This window comes from Chiloscyllium plagiosum, chromosome 17, assembly GCF_004010195.1.
Source record: "Chiloscyllium plagiosum isolate BGI_BamShark_2017 chromosome 17, ASM401019v2, whole genome shotgun sequence".
In the NCBI taxonomy this organism is placed as follows: Eukaryota; Metazoa; Chordata; class Chondrichthyes; order Orectolobiformes; family Hemiscylliidae; genus Chiloscyllium; species Chiloscyllium plagiosum.
Genome location: NC_057726.1, coordinates 45859781 through 45884174, shown reverse-complemented (window position 1 = coordinate 45884174; position 24394 = coordinate 45859781). Strand labels below are relative to the sequence as shown.

The window sequence follows — 24394 nt, the reverse complement described above, 5'->3', positions numbered from 1 at the left end:
AGGATGGATTGTACCTGAATTGGAAGGGGACTAATATACTGGCAGAGAGATTTGCTAGAGCTGCTTGGGAGGATTTAAGCTAGTAAGGTAGGGGGTGGTGGGACCGAGGGAGATAGTAAGGAAATTTGAGACTGGTACAGTTGAGAAAAGAAGCAAGTCAAGCAGTCAGGGTAGGCAGGGACAAAGAAGAGAACAAGGTAGGACTGATAAATTAAACTGCATTTACTTCAACGCAAGAGGCCTAACAGGGAAGGCAGATGAACTCAGGACATGGTTTTGAACGTGGGACTGAGATATCATGGCAATTACAGAAACATAGCTCAGGGATAGACAGGACTGACAGCTTAATGTTCCAGGATACAAATGCCACAGGAAGGATAGAAACAGAGGCAAGAGAGGAGGGGGAATGTCATTTTTGATAAGGGATAACATTACAGTTGTACATAGGGAGGATATTCCCAGAAATACATCCAGGCAAGTTATTTGGGTGGAACTGAGAAATAAGAAAGGGATGATGACCTTATTGGGATTCTATTATAGATCCCCTAATAGTCAGCAGAAAATTGAAAAACAAATTTATAAGGAGATTTCAATTATCTGTAAGAATAATAGGATTATTATAGTAGGGGATTTTAACTTTCCAAACATAGACTGGGACTGCCATAATGTTATGGGTTTAGATGGAGAAGAATTTGTTAAGTATGTAAATGTCCATATTACAGGGAGGAAGTACTCGATGTCTTGAAACACATAAAAGTGGATAAATCCCCAGGACCTGATCAGGTATCTCCTAGAACTCTGTGGAAAGCTAGAGAAGTGATTGCCTGGCCCCTTGCTGAGATATTTGTATCATCAATAGTCACAGGTGATGTGCCGGAAGACTGGGAGTTGGGTAACATGGTATCACTATTTAAGAAAGGTGGTAAGGAAAAGCCAGGGAACTATAGACAAGTGAGCCTGACATTTGTGGTGGGCAGGTTGTTGGAGGGAATCCGGAGAGATAGGATTTACATGTATTAGGAAAGGCAAGGACTGATTAGGAATAGTCAACATGGTTTTGTGCATGGGAAATCATGTCTCAGAAACTCGATTGAGTTTTTTGAAGAAGTAACAAAGAGGATTGATGAGGCCAGCGCAGTAGACGTGATCTGTATGGACTTCAGTAAGGCTTTCGACAAGGTTCCCCATGGGAAACTGGTTAGCAATGTTACATCTCATGGAATACAGGGAGAACTAGCCATTTGGATACATAATTGGCTTGAAGGTAGAAGAGAGGGTGGTCGTGGAGGGCTGTTTTTCAGACTGGCCTATGACCAGTGGAGTGCCGCAAGGATCGGTGTTGGGTCCACTACTTTTCATCACTTATATAAATGATTTGGACATGAACATAGGAGGCATCATTAGTAAGTTTGCATATGACCCAAAATTGGAGATGTGGTGGACATCGAAGAAGGTTACCTCAGATTACAATGGGATCTTGATCAGATGGGCCAATTGGTTAAGAAATGGCAGATGGAGTTTAATTTAGATAAATGTTAGGTGCTGCATTTTGGAAATGCAAATCTTAGCAGGACTTATACACTTAATGGTAAGGTCCTTGGGAGTGTTGCTGAACAATGAGACCTGGGAGTGCAGGTTCATAGCTCCTTGAAAGTAGATAGGATAGTGAAGACGACATTTGGTATGTTTTCCTTTATTGGTCAGAGTATTGAGTACAGGAGTTGGGAGGTCATGTTGTGGCTGTATAGGACATTTGTTAGGCCACTTTTAGAATATTGCATGCAGTTCTGGTCTCCTTCCGATAGGAAAGATGTTGTGAAACTTGAAAGGGATCAGAAAAGATTTACAAGGATGTTGCCAGGGTTGGAGGATTTGAGCTATAGGGAGAGGGTAAATAGGCTGAGGTTGTTTTCCCTGGAGCATTGGAGGCTGAAGGGTGACCTTGTAGGTTTATAAAATCATGAGGGGCATGGATAGGGTAAATAGACAAGGTCTTTTCCCTGGGGTGGGAAATCCAGAACTAGAGGATATCGGTTTAGGGTGAGAGGGAAAAGATATAAAAGAGACCTAAGGGCCAACTTTTTCACACAGAGGGTGGTGTGTGTATGGAATGAGCTGCTAGAGGAAGTGGTGGAGGCTGGTATAATTACAACATTTAAAAGACATCTGGATGGTTATATGAATAGGAAGGGTTTGGAAGAATATGGGCTGGGTGCTGGCAGGTGGGACTAGATTGGGTTGGGATACCGGGTCGGCATGAACGGGTTGGACCGAAGGGTGTGTTTCCGTGCTGTACATCTCTATGTCTGAGAGAAAAGTGGCTAACCTGCCTACAGCCTAGAGGAAAAATCTTCCACCTTGCCCACCAACCACACAGTATCAATGTGGACTTCACCAGTTTCCTCATTTCCCTTCCCCCACCTTATCCCAGTTCCAGCCTTCCAAGTCAGCACCGCCCTCATGATCTGTCCCATTTGTCCATTCTCTTCCCACCTATCCGCTCCACCCTCCTCTCTGATCTATCATCATTACCCCCACCTCCACCTACCTGTCACACTCTCATCTATCTTTCCCCCAGCCCCATTCCTCACCCATTTATCTCTCCACCCTCTCGGCTGAGCTTATGAAGAAGTTGAGAACAGTGATTTAGTCTGTGACAATTATTATGTGGTATGGAATTGGTGGCCTGGATGCCGAGTTTGTAGTGTGAAACAACGACAATTGTTCTGTTTTATCCAAGATTGCATGCAACTTTGTAATAGAACATTACAGCACAGTAAAGGCACTTCGGCCCTCAATGTTGCATTATCCTGTGAAACCAAGCTGAAACCTACACTACTCCATTCTCATCCTATGCCTATCCAATGACCATTTAAATGCCTGTAAAGTTGGCAAGTCTACAACTGTTGCAAGCAGTGCGTTCCAGATACAGCACATCAACAGCTTTGCTACTCTCTGAATAAAGAAACTAACTCTGACATCTGCCCTATATCTATCATCCCGCTAGCCATCACCATCCTAGCAAAAAGGCTCTCACTTTCCACCTGATCTAACCCTCTGATTATCTTATATGTCTCAATTAAATCAACTCTCAACCTTCTCTCTGACGAAAACAGCCTCAAGTCCCTCAACCTTTCCTTGTAAGACCTTCCCCCATATCAGGCAACATCCTAGTGAATCTCCTCTGAACCCTTTCCAAAGCTTCCGCATCCATCCTATAATGTGGTGACCAGAACTGCACGTAATACTCAAAGTACGGCCACACCAGAGTTTTGTACAGCTGCAGCATGACCTCATGGTTCCAAAACTTGATCCCTCTACTAATAAAAGCTAACACACCGTATGCCTTCTTAACAACCCTATCAATCTGGGTGGTAACTTTGAGGGATTTATGTACATGGACATCACGATCTCGCTGCTTATCTACACTACCAAGAATCTTACCATTCACCCAGTGCTCTGCATTCCTGTTACTCCTACCAAAGTGAATCACCGCCTCACACTTTTCTGCATTAAACTCCATTTGACACGTTTCGGCACAGCTCTGCAGCTTATCTATGTCTCTCTGTAACCTACAACATCCTTCAGCACTATCCACAACTGTAGCGACCTTAGTGTCATCTGTAAATTTACTAACCCATCCTTCTACACCTCATCCAGGTTGTTTATAGAAATGGCAAACAGCAGTGGACCCAAAAACAGATCCTTGCGGTACACCACTAGTAACTGAACTCCAGATGAACATTTCCCATCAACCACCTTCTTCTTTCACACAGTCAATTTCTGATCCAAACCACTAAATCAGTCTCAATTCCATCCCTCCGTATTTTGTGCAATAGCCTATCAAGGGGAATCTTATCAAACGCCTTACTGAAATCCATATACAGCACATCAACAGCTTTACCCTCATCCACCTGTTTGGTCACCTTCTCAAAGAAGTCAATAAGATTTGTGAGGCACGACCTACCCTTCACAAAACCTTGCTGACTATCCCTAATCAACTTATTCCTATCGAAATGATTATAAATCCTATCTCTTATAACCTTTTCCAACCGAAGTAAGGCTTACTAATCATTAATTACCAGGGTTGTCTCTACTCCTCTTGAACAAGGGGACAAGATTTGCTATCCTCCAGCCTTCTGGTACTATTCCTGTCACCAATGATGACATAAAGATCAAAGCCAAAGGCTTCCCAGAGAATCCTAGGATAAATCCCATTTGGCCCAGGGAATTTATCTATTTTCACACTTTGCAGAATTTCTAACATCTCCTCCTTGTGAACCTCAATCCCATCTAGTCTAAAAGCCTGTTTCTCAGTATTCTCCTCAACAAAATTGTCTTTTTTCAGTGTGAATACTGACGAGAAATATTAATTTAGCGCTTCCCCTATCTCCTCTGACTCCACTCACAACTTCCCACTACTGTCCTTGATTGGCCCTAATCTTACTCTCATCATTCTTTTATCCCTTATATACCTATAGAAAGCTTTAGAGTTTTCCCTGATCCTATTCGCCAACAACTTCTCATGTCCCCATTTCACTCGTCTTAGCTCGCTTTTTAGGTCTTTCCTGGATACCTTGTAACTCTCAATCGCCCTGAGTCTTCACATCTCATTAATGATAACAAGAAAAATGGCATTTACTTACATAGCACACTTAATGTGGTAGAAAATCCTAAAGTGCTTCAGAAAAGATTTATCTGACACCATACCACATATGAAGATGTTAGAGCAGATTTAAACAGTGTCTTAAAGGAGAAAAAGAAGGCACTCTGAGTTCCAATAGGGGAATTATAGAACTTAGGACCTTATTCACATGGTAGGTGGTAGTCTTTGAATCCAGCATGATCTCAAATTGGACTTTGGCCTTAAGGTGAAGCCTGACGTAGTCTGGAGTCAAGATCCAATTGGACTGGCAGCTAGGTGTCAGTGTGTACTTGGCTGGAAGGACGTTGTTCTGAACTTTTTATTTCTCATTTTTTCAATTTAGTCCTACAATCTGTAATGCCGGGCTTTTTATTTCTTTATTTTTCTAATTTTTTCCTAAGAACTTGTACTGATAAGATGGCACCATAAGTGGTGACTTGTAAACTTTTCACTGTACTCATTTGAGTTAATTCTATTAAATAATTCAAAACCAGAGGTAAGCACTACTGTGAATGCAGGTGAGGTGAATAAGGTACATGAGAGATACATGAGAGAAGGTTTTTGTCATAAGGGAAGAATTTTTTTTTAAATGATGCCATTAAAGGGGCACAGTGGAGATAATTAAACACTTTTGCTGGAGAAGGATATAGTTCTTCCTCCAGAGAGTGAAGTGAAAGTTGAAGTGTTAGTAAATCGGGGGGTGGGGTGGTGGTGGTGGGAGGCATATCCTAGTTCCATTTAATGAAGCCCAATTGGAGTGTGACTGGTTGTCTGGACTAAGAGTAGTCAGGCTAGTTAAGAAATTATCTGTGGATGAAGTTGATTTGCTCCTGGAGGATGATTTAGCAGGAGTGAAAGTTACAGCTTTGCCTATAATCAGAAAATCTATTTGGGACTAAAGAAATGGAACACTTGCAAGAATAGTTTCAGGGTATTTTTCTATGTTTTTATATTTATTTTCCATCCAAAGCAACAGCTAAACAAAGTCCTATGCCAGAGATTACAGTACAGTTGCTTCTGCTATAATGCATGTTTCTTCAATGGAATTGGCTGTAACATGATTGAAGAATTTACACGTTATTTACAGAACATGAACTTTCCTTACCTGTATTGGCTATAACGTGATTCTGGCGTCAATAGTTTAAATGGCACAGAAATTGCGAGATTTTCTTATAATGTGAGATTGCACGAGAACAGAACTATTACGTTATATCAGAATCAACTGTATTCTGTAATCAAAAGTTCGAGGAACTGAAACCTTCTTTAAGGATGAGAACATCTTCATTAAGTGAGGCTGAGAAGGGAGATCCAGAACTAAGTTAATGCAGACAGCTTACACTGAGGCTGAGGTTGAAGGAGTTGTCGAGTTTTATTCTATCCTATGGAAGGACATGTAGGAATACAAAGAACTCGAGCATTGATAAACAGACATTTTACCTGGTCATGATTTCATAAAGATGGAGTGTAGCTCTGTGGGAAAACCTCAACATGCAATCAAACTAGCATCTTTAATACTCATACCAGTTCTTGAAGATCTGTTATGTCGAATGTTAGTAGATTGTGTCGGACCATTACGAGTAATGAAAGCAGGACTCCACTACATCTTCACAACTATGAATATGATGACCTGATTTCCAGAAGCTATTCATTTGAGGACAATTGCTGCTTTGTCCAAAGGGGATTATAATGTAAAATTCAGTCATGATCATTGAAAGTTTTGGTTGATGCAAAGGAGATATTCTTCAACTCAGAGGAAATCTATAATTGTGATCAAAAAATCATTGTTTTGTTTGCGAAGCAAGAAATAGAAGTCTTGGATCTAAAGCTCCAATCAGGGCTTGTGGAATGCAAAACCCTGTCATATAAATGATGGACAATTAAAGTCTGCTTAGTTCAAAGAACAAGAAACAACTATTCGGTGTTGAACAGCAGATTCATTGATGTTCTTAAGTTTACAGCTTGATTGCTGTGCTCAGGAAGTAGTAATTTTGTTCAAAGTGAGAAGAACAGGGAAATACAGGCAAACTTTGTGTAATTAACTTAATATAATATCTTTGAACATCTTTTAATAGTCTCTATGTCTAGATCGCTCATAGTACAGCAACATTGCCCAATGAGGAGGAGATACAAGGCAGCCTTTTTCTTACAGTTGGAAGAATGCAGAATCCAGAATCCGGTGTAGATCTGTCAGGCAATAGTCGGGATTTAATAGTGTTTCCCAGAGTGCTAATGTGGACTTTGACGTGGCAAAATTCCCTGATGGTTTTGATGAAGAGGATCAAGGCCTACATTCAATTGAGGAAGTAGGAACTGTATTGAATTTGAAAAGCCAGAAAGCTACATTCAATTAGAATCATCAAACTTGGAACTGGAACCTGAAGTAATTGTGATTCAGATTTCTCAAACTGATTATTGCACTTATACTTAATTCAGTTTGAGCAGAAAGATTTGATGATTTCGATGAAATAAAATGGTAAGGCAGTTGCTGTTGTTTCAGATATTTTGTCACATAGTGCTTTGAACAACAGATAGAAAGTGAGCCTCCAAAAATAGATTTTGAGTCTGTTGCAATAGATTTCCCACTGAAGTGCTAGTGCTTAACATGGATACTGATCAGCTACTTGAAGCGATCAGGTTTCTCTTCCCATCTGAAAAAGTAGGTATTAGTGAAGCAACTGTGACAATATTTGTAACTGGTTGATAAAAGTAGGAGAATAAATCTGAAAGCTGATGTGTGGGAAAATGTTTCTAGCTAATGCCTTGAGGATCACTTTGTTGAAGCAGGATGATTAGAGTATTCATTGGAGTTAGGATCACAGAAAGAATGCAATGACTCTCATCCAATGTTTCCTTGAAACCAGGTTAACTCAATGTAATTTTTAGACATTGATGCAGAGGAATTAATTGAAATTTCTTATTTTGTTTCAAGTGAAGAATTGGACACGATATTGAGTGTTTTATCCTAGATAAATGTTTATTCTATTTGGAGTAACAGTGGAGTGCACAAAACTAACAGCATTTTCTGTTTGAGAAGTACTTTGTGTTGCAAAATTGTAGAAGAGTTCTACACTGTAAATTTTCACATTTGTGGCAACTCCAAGAACAGTGTGTCTGATGTTGATGCACTCTCTCAAGCAAATCTTGACAACAAAAATACTGAAGAATTGCAGATGCTGGAGCTCAGAAACAAAACCAAAATTCTAGAGAAACTCGGTAGGTCTGGCAGTATCTGTGGAGAATCTGCATTCTGAAGAAGGCACACTGGAGCTGCAATGTTAACTCTGCTTTCTCTCTACAGATACTGCCAGACCTGCTAAGTTTCTCCAGCAATTTCTGTTTATCAAGATTGAGACTGTCTTTACTGAAGACTTTCTGTGGGCATCCTTTCCCACTTTGTATCACTACCTGAAACTAATACCAATAAGAAGGATATGTAATAGTGAATCTACCCAAGACTTCTTACTTACCTTACCTTAATTTAATAACTGAGAGCTCAAAACCATAGCCAAGTCATAGAAAGTGCAGTGGTAAGTGGATTAGAAGATGTTTTTCAAGGAAGAAAAGTAAGATTGGGAGGAGGGTATAGGTTTGGAGTAATACAAGGATGTGATTAGAGAATTTAGTTAGAATCAGAAAGAATCCCTTTTCCCTAATCTCCTAAAATTAGAAAGAATTTTACCTGCGATTAATGCAATGGGATTAAAAAGGTCATTTAAATTGCAAGATCAAAGAGGTGTCTAGAAGTGTCAGTGGGGGGGCTTTTATAAAGGAAAAATTAAGTGAAGGTAACACAGCCTTGGTCTTGCATGTAGAGAGAATGAGGTATAATTAGAAATCTAAATCATAGAATGTTCTCATGGATGGCACGGGCTTTGATCACAAGTGAACCAGTATTTTGGAGAGATATCCAGACTATATTGATTCTAATTGATTCACTGACAGAGTTCACAAGCTCATCTTGGGAAGGATTGAATTGGACAGGGAGGAGGTTGGTAAGACTAGCACTCAACAAGGATACTGCACAGAAAGATTGAAATGAAAGTAGGATGGTGCTAATTGAAGGCAGCAACTTGTACCTAATTGGAGGATACCAAGAGAGGTAAGCAGTTTGTAAGTTACTTGAAGAGGGAGTCACTCCTGGAAATGGCACAGGAGAACAGGCCAATTGAGGAGGGCTACTGAAATGGAGTTAGATTTGGGTGGACAGAACACATCTGAGGTTAGAAATACGAGGAATATTGACAGCAGGAGAGAAGATCCAAAGCGACAATCAACATATACATGCAAATCAAGCAGGAAAACAGAAGTCACAGAGATCTGGTTATTTTGCAATTATTTGGATACATGGAGAATGCATGGAAATTGGAGTTCCAATCCTAGGTTCTATATTGGTACATATTTGTTGATGGATGTGACAAGTGGACACACTGCTTGGAATGAAGATCCAGGAGGAGGACAAAATAATTGCAGGGCAAAACAAAAGGGTGGTTAAATTATAGAAATGTGCTTATAGAAATGGCGGAGAACAAGAGCATTTTTTTAATACTTATTTTCCCCCACTTAAGGGCATATTTTGAAGACAAATCCAGATCTCAATTCTGCTGTTTATTAAAGATTAGTTTTCTACATCTATGTGCCCAGGAATTATTTTATCCAAGGACAGAAGTCATAAGCATTGCTTGATAATAATAATAATAATAATAATAATAATAATAATTAATAATAAATAAATGTGTTTTTTTGTTTTGAAGTCATAATTGTAATTCACATTGTTTTCAGAGGAAATATATGGATTCTATGGGCATTTGTCCACATCTGGTACTATTCATCAACTTGGGAGGCAGTGAGTGAGAGGGTAGTAACATTCAAACTATCCGACATAATGTGATGTACACGCACATCACAACCATGATTGCATTTATATTATTTGTTAAAGGCTTTTAATATAATTAAAATGCTTTAGGTTGCAATCCATATAGGTTACTTTCACAATTAGACTAAGAGCATGGAAATATATGTTATACAGTAATAACATAATTTGTAGTAAGGGTTCCTTCTGTAAATAAGTGGTTGGGCCAATAAACTACAGGTTGACTGTTTCTTTCCCACCCATTGCTAAGGCAGCCAAATATATTTGTGAAACAGATTAAAACTCTGTCCAAAATGCAGACCTTGTATTTTTTTGATTAAGGTTCATGATTTGTTTTTTGTCATTGAGGCTGCAATATCATCAGTGATGTTCAGTTTCCTCTACATTGCTCAACAAGGATTGATCAGACAACATTGCCAAATCTCTCAGACAAGAGTGTGGCAGGCATGCATTCATCATCCATTCCCAGCAGCAATGTTCTTCACTCCAGATAAAGCCAGTGGTTTGCTGGATTGCTGAGTCAGTGGTAGAACACTGGCAACTGAATGTAAAACTGACTGGGTACCTGTCAAGAGACCTATTGGTGTCATTCCTCACCAATAGTTCAGCTGTTTCTACCAGCTGATTTTTCATAGGTGATTGTACTTCATTTCAAAGGCACATCTCATTTAGTGTGACTATCTGGTTTGAACAGGGATAAAGTGTCACAGTTGAGGGTTGAAGCAGCTATAAACCATGTTTTAAATTTTTCACATGTAATTAATAAGCATGAGGACATCAGTGCACATATTTTGATCTTCCAACCAATGCTTCAGCCAAGGCATAAAGCTATGGGCTCCAACCATCATCTCGGTTGATACTTTAGTATTGAGGAAGTGCTATACTATTGCAGGTGCCATCTTTCAAATGGTATGTTAAAATGAACATTCTTGCCCGCTCAAGTGAACATAAAAAAAATCCCATAGCACCATTTCAAAGAATAAACAAAAAATTTAGCAACAGAAGTAAACCATTCAGCCTGATAAGCTCTTTTAGCCATTCACTGAGATTAAAGCTGACTTGTATTCCAACTCCATGCACCTGTCTTGGCTCCAAATCTTTAGATATCCTTGGCTCACAAAAATCTATCGATCTCAACATTCCAATTGATCATTTTAAGTGTAATCTGCAGCTTCTACTGAGAGAAGTTTCCATTCTTTGAAAAATGTTTCCTCCTAACTTTGCTCCTGAATGGCATGGCCCTGCTTTTTAAATTACATCCCCTGCTCCCAGACTTACCCTCCAGCTCATGACGTTTCTATCAATTCCTTTCAAAATGCTTAAAAACCTCAGTCAAATCATCCCTTAATGGAATATAGACCAAACGTGTGTGTTCTCATTCTAATTTATCTCTTTGAATTCTGGTAATGCTGTAGTGATTCTGCATCACACACTTTCCAAAGCCAGTGTATCTTTACTGAAGAACAGTAGCCAGAATTCTACACATTAGTCCAGATTCGACCTTGTTGAGGCTCCAGAAAACATATCTTCACTTTTTTATTCTAATTATCTAGTTAAAAGTCGAACATTTCACCAGTGTTTTTGATTACTTCTTGCAGCTACTGCAATTTGATGATCTGTGTACATGGATCCTAAATCTTTTTGGATCCTCAGATGCTTAGACATTTACAGCAAGGAAGGAGACCGTTTGACCCATCGTGTCCATGCTGGACAAACAACGATCTGACAGCACTAACCAATTTTCAACATCCATAGCCCTGGAGACTACAGCAACATAAGTGAATATCTAAATACTGCTTAAATATTATTAGAGTTTCTGTCTCAACCCCTTTCGGGTGTGAGTTCTGGACTCCCAAAACATTCTGAGTGGTAAGTTTTCTCATTAGGATCCCTGATGTTGCCATCTTTTTGCCATGCAAATAATACATACCTATCAGTTTTTAGTCCAAAATAGATTATCTTACACTTACCAATGTTGACATTTATCTACTGTGGTTTTGCCTACTCATGTAAACTATTAATGCCTCTTTGCACAGTAATGCAATGTTCTATCTATACTTTGAATTGTAATGGTTCTGTGATATGTCTTGGACATATTATTACAGTATATAAATCGAAGATGTTGCATTTACTTATGCTAAGTTCATTCTTGTTGTAATAGAATTATTTAAGATATAGATTTAGCCAATGATTTAGCTTACTTTCAGCCTAATTTGTAACTGATTAGTCTTTTTTTGATTACTTATTTTAATATCCCCTAATATTTATTTGATATTTATGTATATCAGATTTTTGTCTTGGATAATTCAAACCCCTTAAATAATGAATGTCATATGGAATCATACAGCACGAAACAGACTCTTCAGTCCAACTCATCTGCGCCGACCAGACATCCCAATCTGACCTAGTTCCCATTTGTCAGCATTTGGCCCTTATCCCTCTAAACCTTTCCTATTTGTGTAACCATCCTTTTAAATGCTGTACTTGTACCTGCCTCCAATGCTTCCCCTGGCATCTACGCACCATACTGCGTAAAAAAGTTAACCCTCAGATCCTTTCAAAATCCTTCCCTTCTTACCTTAAACCTATGCTCTCCATTTTAGGACATCCCATCCTAGGAAAAAGACCATGTCTATTTACCTATCCATACCCCTCAGGATTTAATAAACTTCTATAAGGTTACTTCTCAGTCTCTGATGCTCCAGGGAAAAAACTGCAGCCTATCCAGCCTCTTCCTGTAACTCAAACCCTCCAGTCCTAGCAACACCCTTGTAAATCTTTTCTGCACCCTCTCAAGTTTAACAACATCCTTCCAATAGAAGGGTGACCAGAATTGTATACTGTATTCTAAAAATGGTCTCACCAATGTCCTGCACAGCTGCAACACAATGTCCCAATTCCTATACTCAATGTTCAAAACGATGAAGGCAAGTGTACCAAAACCTTTCATAACCCTATCTACTGTGACTCCATTTTCAAGGAACAATAAGTTTAGTAAATTTAAAATTAATCTCTTTTTATCTAATGAAATACTCTCATTATTTGGATATTAACTTTTTATTATTGCCACTTACATAGAAACATAGAAAATAGCAGCAGGAGTAGGTCATTCAGTCATTCAATATGATCGGGGCTGATCATCCAACTTAATACCCTGTTCCTGCTTTCTCCCCAAGCCATTTAATCCAATACGCCCTAAGAGCTATGTCTAACTCCTCTGAAAAACATTGTATTTCACCATTAATCACTTTGTGTGGCAAAGAATTCCACTGCCTCACCACTCCGGATGAAAACATTTCATGGAGTCCTTACAGCGTGGAAATAGGCTCTTCGGCCCAACAAGTCCACATCGACCCTCCGAAGAGTAACCTACCCAGACCCATTCCTCTACCCTATTATCACCCCTGACTAATGCATCTAATCTTCACATCCCTGAACATTATGGGCAAAAGCATGGCCAATTCACCCAATCCCCACATTTTTGGATCATGGGAGGGAACCAGAGCACCCAGAGGAAACCCACACAGATACGGAGGGAAAGTGCAAACTCCACATAGTCACCAGAGGCTGGAATCGAACCCGGGTCCCTGGCGCTATGAGGCAGCAGTGCTAACCACTGAGCCACCATTCCACCCCAAAATCTCCTGATCTCAGTTCTAAATGGCCTAGCCCATATCCTTAGACAGTGATCCCTGTTTTTATATTCCTTCCTACATTTACCCTGTCTAATCCTGGTAGAAGTTTATAGGTTAAACTGGGTGGACAGAATAGAAGTTTATAGGTTAAACTGGGTTGCAGTAATAACAGTAAGCAAGCAATGGCAGGCATTCAAGAAAGTAATTCAATGCTCTCAGCAAAATACATTCCAGTAAGGAAAAAAGATACAGAAAAGGATAAACCAACCATGGCTAAGAAAGTGAAGGAAAGTATTAGTTGAAAGAAAAAGTATATAAGAAGGCCAAAGTCAGTGGCAACCCTAAAGACTGGGATAAATTCAGAATGCCATTGTTTAAGAAGGGTAGTAAGGACAAACCAGGGAACTATAGACCAGTGAGCCTGATGTTGGTGGTGGGCAAGTTGTTGGAGGGAATCCTGAGGGACAGGATGTACATGTATTTGGAAAGGCAAGGAATGATTAGGGATAGTCAACATGGCTTTGTGCTTGGGAAATCATGTCTCACAAACTTGATTGAGTTTTTTGAAGAAGTAACAAAGAGGATTGATGAGGGCAGAGTAGTAGATGTGATCTATATGGACTTCAGTAAGGCATTCAACAAGGTTCCCCATGGGAGACTGGTTAGCAAGGTTAGGTCTCACAGAATACAGGGACAACTAGCCAATTGGATACAGAACTGGCTCAAAGAAAGAAGACAGAGTGTGATGGTGGAGTATTGTTTTTCAGACTGGAGACCTGTGACCAGTGGAGTGCTACAAGGATCGGTGCTGGGTCCTCTACTTTTTGTCATTTACATAAATGATTTGGATGTGACCATAAGAGGTAGAGTTAGTAAGTTTGAAGTGACACCAAAATTGGAGGTGTATTGGACAGCGAAAAAGGTGACCTCAGAGTACAATGGGATCTTGATCAGATGGGTCAATGGGCTGAGGAGTGGCAGATGAAGTTTAATTTAGATAAATGTGAGGTGCTGCAGTTTGGACAAGCAAATCAGAGTAGGACTTATACACTTAATGATAAGGTCCTGGGGACTGTTGCTGATCAAAGAGACCTTGGCATGCAGTAGATAGGACAGTGAAGAAGGCATTTGGTATGCTTTCTTTTATTGGTCAGAGCATTGCGTACAAGAGTTGAGAGGTCATGTTGTACAGGACATTGGTTAGGCTACATTTGGAATATTGCTTACAGTTCTGGTCTCCTTCCTATCGGAAGGATGTTGTGAAACTTGAAAGGGTTTAGAAAAAATCTACAAGAATGTTGCCAGGGTTAGAGGATGTGAGGTATTTGGAGAGGCTGTACAGGCTGGGGCTGTTTTTCCTGGAGCATCAGAGGCTGAGGGGTGACCTTGTAGAGGTTTATAAAATCATGAGGGGCATGGATAGGATAGATAGACAATGTTGGCACGGGCGGCATGGTGGCTCCGTGGTTAGCACTGTTGCCTCACTGTGCCAGAGACCCGGGTTTAATTGCTGCCTCGGGCAACTGTCTGTGTGGAGTTTGCACATTCTCCCCCTGTCTGCGTGGTTTTCCTCCGGTTTCCTCCCACAATCCAAAGATGTGCAGTTCCTGAATTGGCCATGCTAAATTGCCCATAGTATTAGGTCCATTATTCAGGGGTAAACAGAGGGTAGGGGACTGAGTGTGAGTGGGTTACTTTTCGGAAGGTCGGTGTGGACTTGTTGAACTGAAGGACCTGTTTCCATGCTGTAGGTAATTAATCTAATCAGAGAAGTATGTCTTTTCCCTGGATGGGGGAGTTCAGAACTAGAGGGCATAGGTTTAGGATGAGAGGGAAAAGATATAAAAGTGACCTAAGGGGCAACATTTCCACACAGGGGGTGGTGCGTGTGTGGAATGAGCTGCCAGAGGAAGTGGTAAAGGCTCATACAGTTAGAGCATTTAAAAGGCATTTGGATCAGTAAATGAATAGGAAGGGTTTAGAGAGATATGGGTCAAGTGCTGGCAAAGGGGACAGGATTAGTTTAGGATATGGACGAGTTGGACCAAAGGGTCTGTTTCTGTGCTGGGCATCTTTATGACTCTATAAACTGCGAGAGCAAACTGGCAAGGAATATAAAAAAAAACTGACAATAAGAGCTTCTTTACATTATAAAATAGAAAAGGCACAGTGGACATAGGCCCCTTAGAAGATTAATCTGGAGAGATAGTTTTGAGGAACAGGGAAATGGCAGAGGAGTTAAACGCAAGTCTTTATGGTGGAAGATACTATGAACATTCCATTAATATTAAAAAATAAGAGGGAGAAATTAAGGACCATCAGCAGAGAAACAGTATCAGATAAATTAATGGGGCTAAAGGATGATAAGTCCCCTTGCCCTGATGGCTTATATCCTAGGGTCCAAAAAGAGGTAGCTACAAAGATAATGGATGCATTGGTTGTAATTTTCCAAAAAAGTACCAGAGGATTGGAAAATTGCTAATGTAACACTCATGCTCAAAGAAAGAGGGCAACAAAAAGCAGGTAACTATAGGCCAAGTAAGCTAAAATATATTGTTGGGAAAGCATTGAAATCAATTACAGCAAACATTTTATTAACCGGCACCTATGGGACCTGGAGTGTAATGGTTGATCAAGTGGTCCACATAATCAATGTAAAATCACACACTAAGTAATAGTAGCAAAATACGCAAGGGGTATACACATTATTCTTATATTTTGTCTTAATGCAACTTTGCCTTAAATAAAACTGTCTGGCAGAGAGTTTTCTTACTCATACCTTCTACTTGGACATCTCAGTGATTGTGATAATACAGTAAATGTCCAGTATTTCAGGTGTATAATTTTTGCTGGTTTATCAGAAGTGGCAATTCATAAGGAGCTGGTTAAAATAATGTTTACTTTTTTTAAAAAAGAAGTAATAGCAGAACATTTGGAAAATCATAACCTGATCAAGCAGTCAGCATGGCTTCATCAAAAGAAATCATATCTAACTAATTTATTAGAGTTTTTTAAGGAAATCTCAACCAGAGTGGATAGAGGAGACTCACTGGATGTGATGTTTTGGGACTTCCAGAAAGTGTTTGACAAGATATCTCACAAAAGGTTATATCATAAGTTAAGAGTACTGGTGTTGGACATAATACGTTGGTATATATAGAAAATGAGTTCAGGGGAAAGAAACGGTGAGTGGAGATAAGTGTTTTTTTTCATGTTGATGAACCATGACCCAGTGGGATTTCACAGGGATCAGTGCTGGGACTACAGCTGTTTACAATATATGTTAATAACTTGGAGGATGGAAGATAATGTGCTGTAGACACATTTGCAGGTGACACTAAAATAGATGGAAAGGCAGATCGTGAGAGGAATACAAGCAGTTTACAAAACAATATTGTTAGATTAAGTAAGTGGCAAAAAATTAGCAAATGAAGTATAATATTGGAAAATGCGAAGAAAAGCGCAGAATATTCTATAAATGGAGAGAAATTATGGAAAGCTGCAATACAAAGGGACTTGTGGAACATGTACACAAGACATACAAAGCTAGCACACAGATGCAACAGTTAATCAGGAAGGTTAATGGATTGTTGACTCTTATTTAAAGCGGTTTGGAATATAAGATGGGGAAGTCTTACTGCAACTGTATAAGGTGCTGGTAAGAGCACACCTGGAGTACTGTGAGCACTTTTGGTCCCCTCATTTAAGGAAAGATATTATTTCATTGAAGGCAGTTCATAGAAGGTTCACTAGGAAAATACCTAGTATGGAGGAATTGTCATATGAGCAAAGAATAAACAGGTTGGGATTTTTCTCATTGGAGTTTAGAAGAATGTGAAGTGATTTCATTGACAATTTCTTAAGGGATTCTTAAGGGGCTTGCCACAGTCAATGCTGAGAGGATGTTTCCCCTCATGGGAAAATCTAGGACCAAAAGGCTTAGTTTCAGAATATAGGAGTGCCAATTTAAGACTGAAATGAGGAGGAATTTCTTCTCACAGAGGGTGTTATGTCTTTGGTACTCCTGACTACGGAATGCTGTGGGGGCAGACTCCTTATGTATATTCAAGGCTGAGATAAATAGATTCTTGATCAGTAGGGGAATCAAGGGGGTTAAGGGAAAGTGCAGGAAGGTGAATGTGAGGAATGTTGGATCAGCCATGAATAGCAGAGCAGGTTCAAAGGGCTGAATGGCCTATTCCTGTTCTTTTTTTTATGGTCGATAGTTTCTGTAAGATTTCCCTTCATTCTTATAAACTCCAGTGAATACAGTCCGAATTGATCAGTCTCTCTTCATTCATTAATCCTGCCATCCCAAAAACCAGTCTGGTAAATCTTCATTGCACTTCCTTCATACTGGAATATCCTTCCACAGATAAGGAGACCAAAACTGTACACAGTACTCCAGTAGTGGTCTCACAAAGGCCTTGTACAATTGCAGCAAGACATCCTTGCTCCTGTACTCAAATCCTCCCTCGATGAGAGCCAACACATCATTTTCCTTTTTCACTGCCTGCTCCACCTGTGTGCTTACTTTCAGTGACTGGTGTACAAGACCATCCAGGTCCCATTGTACCTCCCCTTTCTCAATCTATTGCCATTCAGATAATAATCTACCTTCCTGTTTTTGCTGCCAAAGTGGGTGGATAACCTCATGTTTATCCACATTATACTTGATGTGCCTTGTATTTGCCCACTCATCCAACTTGCCAAATGACACTGAAGCATCTCTACATTCTCTTCACATTTCATCCTCCGATACAGTTTTGTGTCATCAGTAGACTTGAAGATATTACATTTAGCTCCCTCATCTAAATTGTCAATGTATATTGTGAATAGCTGGGAACCATGTACTAATCCCTGTGGCATTTGAATAGTCACTGACTGTCATTTCGAAAATGACTGGTTTAAGTTACTGAGCAACTTGCCCCTCTAGACTTAGTTCTTGATCTCATCAAAATCCCACTTTGTTCTATTTAGCATTCACTTTATTTAGTTACTCAAGCAGATCTGCTATAGTTCTATCGTTTTGTAGATATCCTTCTCAATTTGCATAGTAATCAAGTACAAAATGTATTCCTCAATCAAAATCAAATTTTCTGGTCATTTATCTCATTGATGTTTATGGGACTTTGTTATTAATCAATTGACTGCTACATTTTCCACATAACAACAGGGACTACATCTCAATAGGTACTTCACTGGTTGTGAATTGCTTTGGGATATCCGAGAGATGTAAAATGCACTATATACAGTAAGTGCATTTCTTCCCTATTCACCAACATTCAGAGTGCCACTGTTTATGCCTCTTCCAAACTATAGTTGCAGAAAGACGCAGTGAAGAGAAATAAAAACAGAATAATAAGAAAAATGGTGAAATTAATAGGTAACTCTTTGAACACTGGTGCCATATAGTATTCAAAGAATTTGCCTTATATTCTTTTGTCAACTGTTATGTATACATATTTAGTTTGTCTCTTTAGATTGCCGTGTTTGTTAGGATATTGATTGAGAGAGTAGAGACATGTTTTCTGAGACTAACTGATGCTCTTCATGCTGATAGAAGTACAAATATAATCAATGAATTCTTGTTGCATCCTCCATACTACTGAGCACCAAACTAACTTACCAAAAAAAAAGGTGTACATAGAAATTACAACAATTAATTTTTGAATATGTGTGTAAGTAGAAACATATGAATTAGGAGCAGGATTAGGCCACTCAAGCCTGTCCCACCATTTTATAAGATAATGACTGATCTGCTAGTGTCCTGATCTCCGTTCTCCTACTTACCCCAATATCTTTCTAACCCTGTTAGTCAAGAATCTATCAACTTCTGCCTTAAAAATCAGTCATGCTTCCACTATTCTCTGGGGAAAAGAGTTCTAAAGACTCATGACACTTCCTGAGAGAAAAGAAATTTACTTTTTCTCCACCTCAAATGGGAAATGCCTTAATTTTAAACTGTGTTTCCTAGTTCTACTCCCACAAGGGGAAACAATCCCCCAACATCCACTCTGTCAAGTCCCCTCAGGATCTCATGCATTTCAGTGAGAACAGTTTTCAATTTTTGCAACTCCAATGGATATTAGCCCACCCTGTCCAATCTTTCTTCATAACGCCCACGGCCCCCACCCAAATCTTAAGTATCAGCTGAGTGAACGTTCTGCAAACTGCTACACAGTTAATGTCTTGCAATCTTATTTAAAACTAACCAATGAATCATTTAGGACATGACATTTTGGTTTCTTTGCAGTTGTTGATTCACAGGACAGCACATTGGTGATTGGGAAATTAAAAGTGACGGTGGAGGCATTGGAGGCACTGCTTTCAGTCTATGAAGAGAACAAATAAAGGCAATTGGAAAAACACGCAGGACTAGATGTTTTGATATGGATAATGTTTTCTTGTAAGACACTGAAATATGTTTATTTCCATATCTGAGCACCATAATTAAGATCAACAATGGTTATTTGATTTTCTTCACTTTCATCTTCTGTTTTCTTTGTTCTTTATTCATTCCATGGAATTTGTTTCTCTGATTTTTATTTAATATAGTTGAACACTCAACCTTACACAGGGCTTTGTTAATAATTAATAACTGTGTGATTGAATGATCTTCATCATTTGCATTTTTGAACTTTTTTTCTACATATGTATGTGAGATGGATATTAAATTTTTAATAAAGTATTTTTAAGCATACCATTCGCTTGTAAGCCTTTGAATAATAATCAGAAATAAAGTTTTTATATTGCCCATTATCACTTAACTAAGTAAAAATAAAACCCAACAATTAGGTTCATTAAGAGTTTCACACTGTGAAGTTTTTAGTTGTGGCAGAATATGAAAATTGCATACCAAAGCCTGGATTAATGTGTTAATCTGCCTCTTTAAAATGCTAATACCTATTTTATGCACATTAAATCTCAGTTCAGCTTTCCTTTGATGCACGCACAGCTTATAAATTAAATATAAGAAATAGTTGTAGGCACCTATCAATGCCTTTTACTGAGAGCATTTTATATATGCTTAAAGAATCATCCTTATATGTGGATATTTATAGCAGGTCAAGGTCTATTAGATTCATATAAATTGAAATGACTTGTATTTTGCACCAAGTAAGCTTGGAATACTTATACTAGTTAAAAATATTAATGGAAAAAGACTTAAAAAGTGAAGTCGATTGAAGACAATTGATATTTATGCATGAAGGTGAGATTTCGAAGAGAGCCAAAATGAGGAATGCTGGAGGCAAATTTGCATGCTTTTTAGAGGAGATGGTTCTAAAACGCCTAAGGGGTACTTTTTTGTATTTGAAAAGAGATTCTTCTTTCTTGTAAGTGTACTTAAATTGAGAAAGAGGAATGCAATTTATTAAAATCTTCCTAATTTTTGCTTCAATGATTATGAGTCACTTAATTTAACAAAATAGGCATTTACTTATTGTATGACAAAAACTCTGGAAAATGAGTTCTCTCCACAGATTTGAGAACATTGAAGTCTGCTAATGGAAAAAGATGGAACTGATTATAAAACAACTTATTACAATTCAACACTAAAGTAGATATAATACGTAAAAGCATGAATGGGTATCTGCATGAAGTTTGAACCATCTGCTTTAGTGGTCTCAATAATGGATTACTATCTTTGTGAGCCTTTGAAATAACATCCATGCAATATTAATTTGTTGACGTACAAAATGATGCCATTGGAATAACCCCTGACCGCAGGCATCTGTAATCCTTACATTGCAGTGAATTATCTTTATTTTTGGTTTGTTGCTTTGAAAGTTTTAAGTAAGGTGGAAAGACTGTTAACCAGCAATGTACAAATACACAGCTCTAATATTTAACCACATACATCAGTAAGCTAACAACACCATGCCCACTGAACAATTAAAACAAAAGCAAAATACTGTAGATGCTGGAAATCTGGAATGAAAGCAGAAATGCAAGAAATTTTCAATGGTACAGAGGGGATCTGTAGAGAGATGCAGTTGATGCGTCAGACTAGTGTTAGTCTTTCTCTCCACAGATTTCCTTGACCCGTTGATTATTTTCAGCATTTTCTGTTTTAGAATGGACTATTGTACAATACATTACCCTAATAGATAATTTTCAAGTTTTGTATATGATGAGTTTTCTTGGTAAGCAACCATCATTATCTTCTAGGAGAAAGTGAGGACTGCAGATGCTCGAGATCAGAGCTGAAAATGTGTTTTTGGAAAAGCGCAGCAGGTCAGGCAGCATCCAAGGAGCAGGAGAATCGGCGTTTCGGGCATGAGCCCTTGAAAGGCTCATGCCCGAAACGTCAAGGGCTCATGCCCGAAACGCCGATTTTCCTGCTCCTTGAATGCTGCCTAACCTGCTGCGCTTTTCCAGCAACACATTTTCAGCAACCATCATTATCTGCCAATGGGTGGCACAGTGGCTCACTGGTTAACACTACTACTTCACAGTGCCAAGGCCCCAGGTTCAATTCCACCCTCTGGCAGCTGTCTGTGTGGAGTTTGCACAATCTTTCAGTGTCTGCATGGTTTCCCTCTGGGTGCTCAGGTTTCCTCCCAAAGTCCAAAGATGTGCAGGTTGGGTGGACTGGTCACGCTAAATTGCCCATAGCGTCCAGAGATGTGTAGGTTAGGTGAATTGGCCATTGGAAATGTGGAATTATGGGAATTGGGTAGGGAGAGCTGAGTGGGATGCTCCTTAGAGAATCAGCATGGGCTTGATAGGCTAAAGATAGGAATTCTATAATTCTACCTTGCAGTTACTGCAATTTTTGTTGTCAGAACTCAGAGCAGACTTTGCTTAGCTGGTTGTGGAAAAGTCCAATGCCTGTCTGTCAGATTTTATCCAACTGAGGTAGACAAAGATATATAGTGAAAGATTGCAAAATTATAAAAAAAGCTACCCATTCTAACTCTCTGCTTCTCCAGAAAATCAGATAAATAAAGTATCGTAAAGTCCCACCATGCACTATCACAACCTTTCGTATGCATCACAAAGAATTTCTGGAACTATAATAAAATATTTTGAAATTGAATAATTTTAAAAGTGTAAATGATTGATTAAAGTACGTTTGCCCAATCTAATCAGAAACATTGTAACTTTGCATAGTACGACTATAAAATACAGTAACCAATGTTGTGCTACATTCCTGCACAAAGTGTGAGGCCTCTACGAAAGAAATGATTACAAGTGAGATGATGAAATATGTTTTTAAAAGTTGTAATTTTGTATTCACTTGCTAAATGTGGGCATAACCATCTGGGTCAGCGTTTTTTACCCATCCCGAGTTGCCCTTGAGAAAGTGGTGATGAGTTGCCTTCTTCAACCACTGCAGTCCATTTACAATCTGAATAATACTCATCAATATTTGCTCTTTTTAAAAGAAATACCAACTGTTTTTACACTATTGTTTACAGAGATAGTGATGAATATCTCAGACTCTGCAAATAAAGTTAGTGTGGAAAGATGTCACCTGAGTATTGCCAGTTAGAACTGATTCTTTCATTAGGCAGTATTTCACAATAACAGAAGAGCTAACTTATGGGTACAAGTATTTTATGTGAATGGTAGTCATCCCCGTCGAAAGGAAACTCTTCTTCAATCCAGTGAACTATTTTGAGTACTTTTTCTCTTTTACACATTTCTTCTGAAAAGCTAATTGATGATATGTTCAATCAGCTATCCTTCATGCATGAGTTTGTATTATAAGTGATTAGAATGGACCTTTGCACTCAAGCCACATCCTGCCCCTCCTCAATATGCACATTTATGCAATTGCATCAATCGTCTAGGACAGCACTCAGAAATGGGACCTTGACATTGCTTCCATGCTCTCCCCTTGACAGACTATAGATGGCCTTCAGAGGGGATGGAGGGCCTTCCATTTTAGGTACTCTTCAGTCTAAAGGTGACTTCTGGGTGCTATTGGCTACCCCCTCCCCCAATAGCAATGGCACCTCCTGCCTTCACCAATCATGCAACTGGCCCCAGTGCCCCGAGAACCCACTTACTGGACTTTGTTGCCATCATGTTTTTAAAAGTTGTGCTGTACATAATACTCATTGATATCAATCCTTTATGCCAATGATTGGCCTTTGGTGCAATCTCATTCTTTAAGTGCAACTCCAGCAGTGAGAAAACATTAGAAGTGAGGTTGGTGACACTGCTCTGCTGACAGTTCTCTGATTGGTCAGTGGCTGTAGTGGAATGGGTGGTATCTCTAATAGGGAGGAGATGTAGCTTCATGTCCCAATGACGAGTGAGGTACATTTGACATTCCCCCAAAGCCCTGAAGAGCATTCAGCAATGGCCATGGACCTCTGCACCTCCATAAAGTGTAGCCCACCATTTCCAAAAGTAAGGAAACAGTTAAACAATGAAATGATACCACTAGCATTTCATAAATCTATTACATTGGCAACGGAAATCAGGTGCTTATATTGCTACCGGGAGCATTAGTTCAATTGATTCTGTTGATACGTACCACTGTGTCTCCACAAAACTGAATGCAAATACACAGACAATTATCAGATTGAAATTCTTGTGGATTTGGAAGAGGAGTGAGCATCTCAGTTAAATTGGACCCCCCATTGCAAGGAAAATTATTTCCTCATGTAATAATACTCAAGACAAGTGGTATTCCTTTGAATGCAGACAACCAACATTAAGGGAGTTGGTGAGCATATGTTTATACCACCAGAACTCAAAAATAAAATCCTCAATTATTCCAAATGCCGAAAGAAATGACCAGATTGTTATCATTTAAGAATTATTTGACTAACACATACCCAAAACTGTTACATAGGAAGATTGGAAGGAAATCAGCAATACAATCCAAAAAACTTCTAAGTACTAACAGGAAGTCAGTCACTTTAAAGGAAAGCTCCACTTTCATTCTAATTGATGAGATCAAAAAGACCATTTATTATTATTGTCAGATTTTCTTTTATCCAACAGAGCAATGCTATTATAAATAATTGTACACAGACCTCCAAGGTTTTTAACAATTAATTCAAAGCTGTAACATTCCCTTCAATATGTGGTCCTTTAGCGAAGAACCGGAAGGTCCTGTTGCATGTGCCTTATATGCTTGCATTGTCAGCCTTCACTGGTTATTCCGTGGTACAATGCAACAGGCATCACTGGCACTGGCATATTATATGGGCACCATTTAATACAGAATTAGGAGAAATGTGACCCACAACTTTACATTTGACCACAACTATGACAACCTAT

The 24394-nt window shown here is 39.0% G+C and overlaps 1 protein-coding gene across 3 annotated transcripts in view; it reads left to right on the top strand.

The window, feature by feature from the left end:
• Window positions 1–19843, top strand: part of rpgrip1l (RPGRIP1 like) — a 225429-nt gene extending 205586 nt beyond the window's left edge. For all 3 annotated transcript variants that reach the window (XM_043706988.1, XM_043706986.1, XM_043706987.1), the window contains one exon: window positions 19407–19843. In XM_043706988.1, coding sequence (XP_043562923.1) covers window positions 19407–19504 — 98 coding nt within the window. In that variant the 3' untranslated portion in view covers window positions 19505–19843. The remainder of the gene's footprint in view (window positions 1–19406) is intronic.
• The last annotated feature ends 4551 nt before the right edge of the window (window positions 19844–24394 follow it).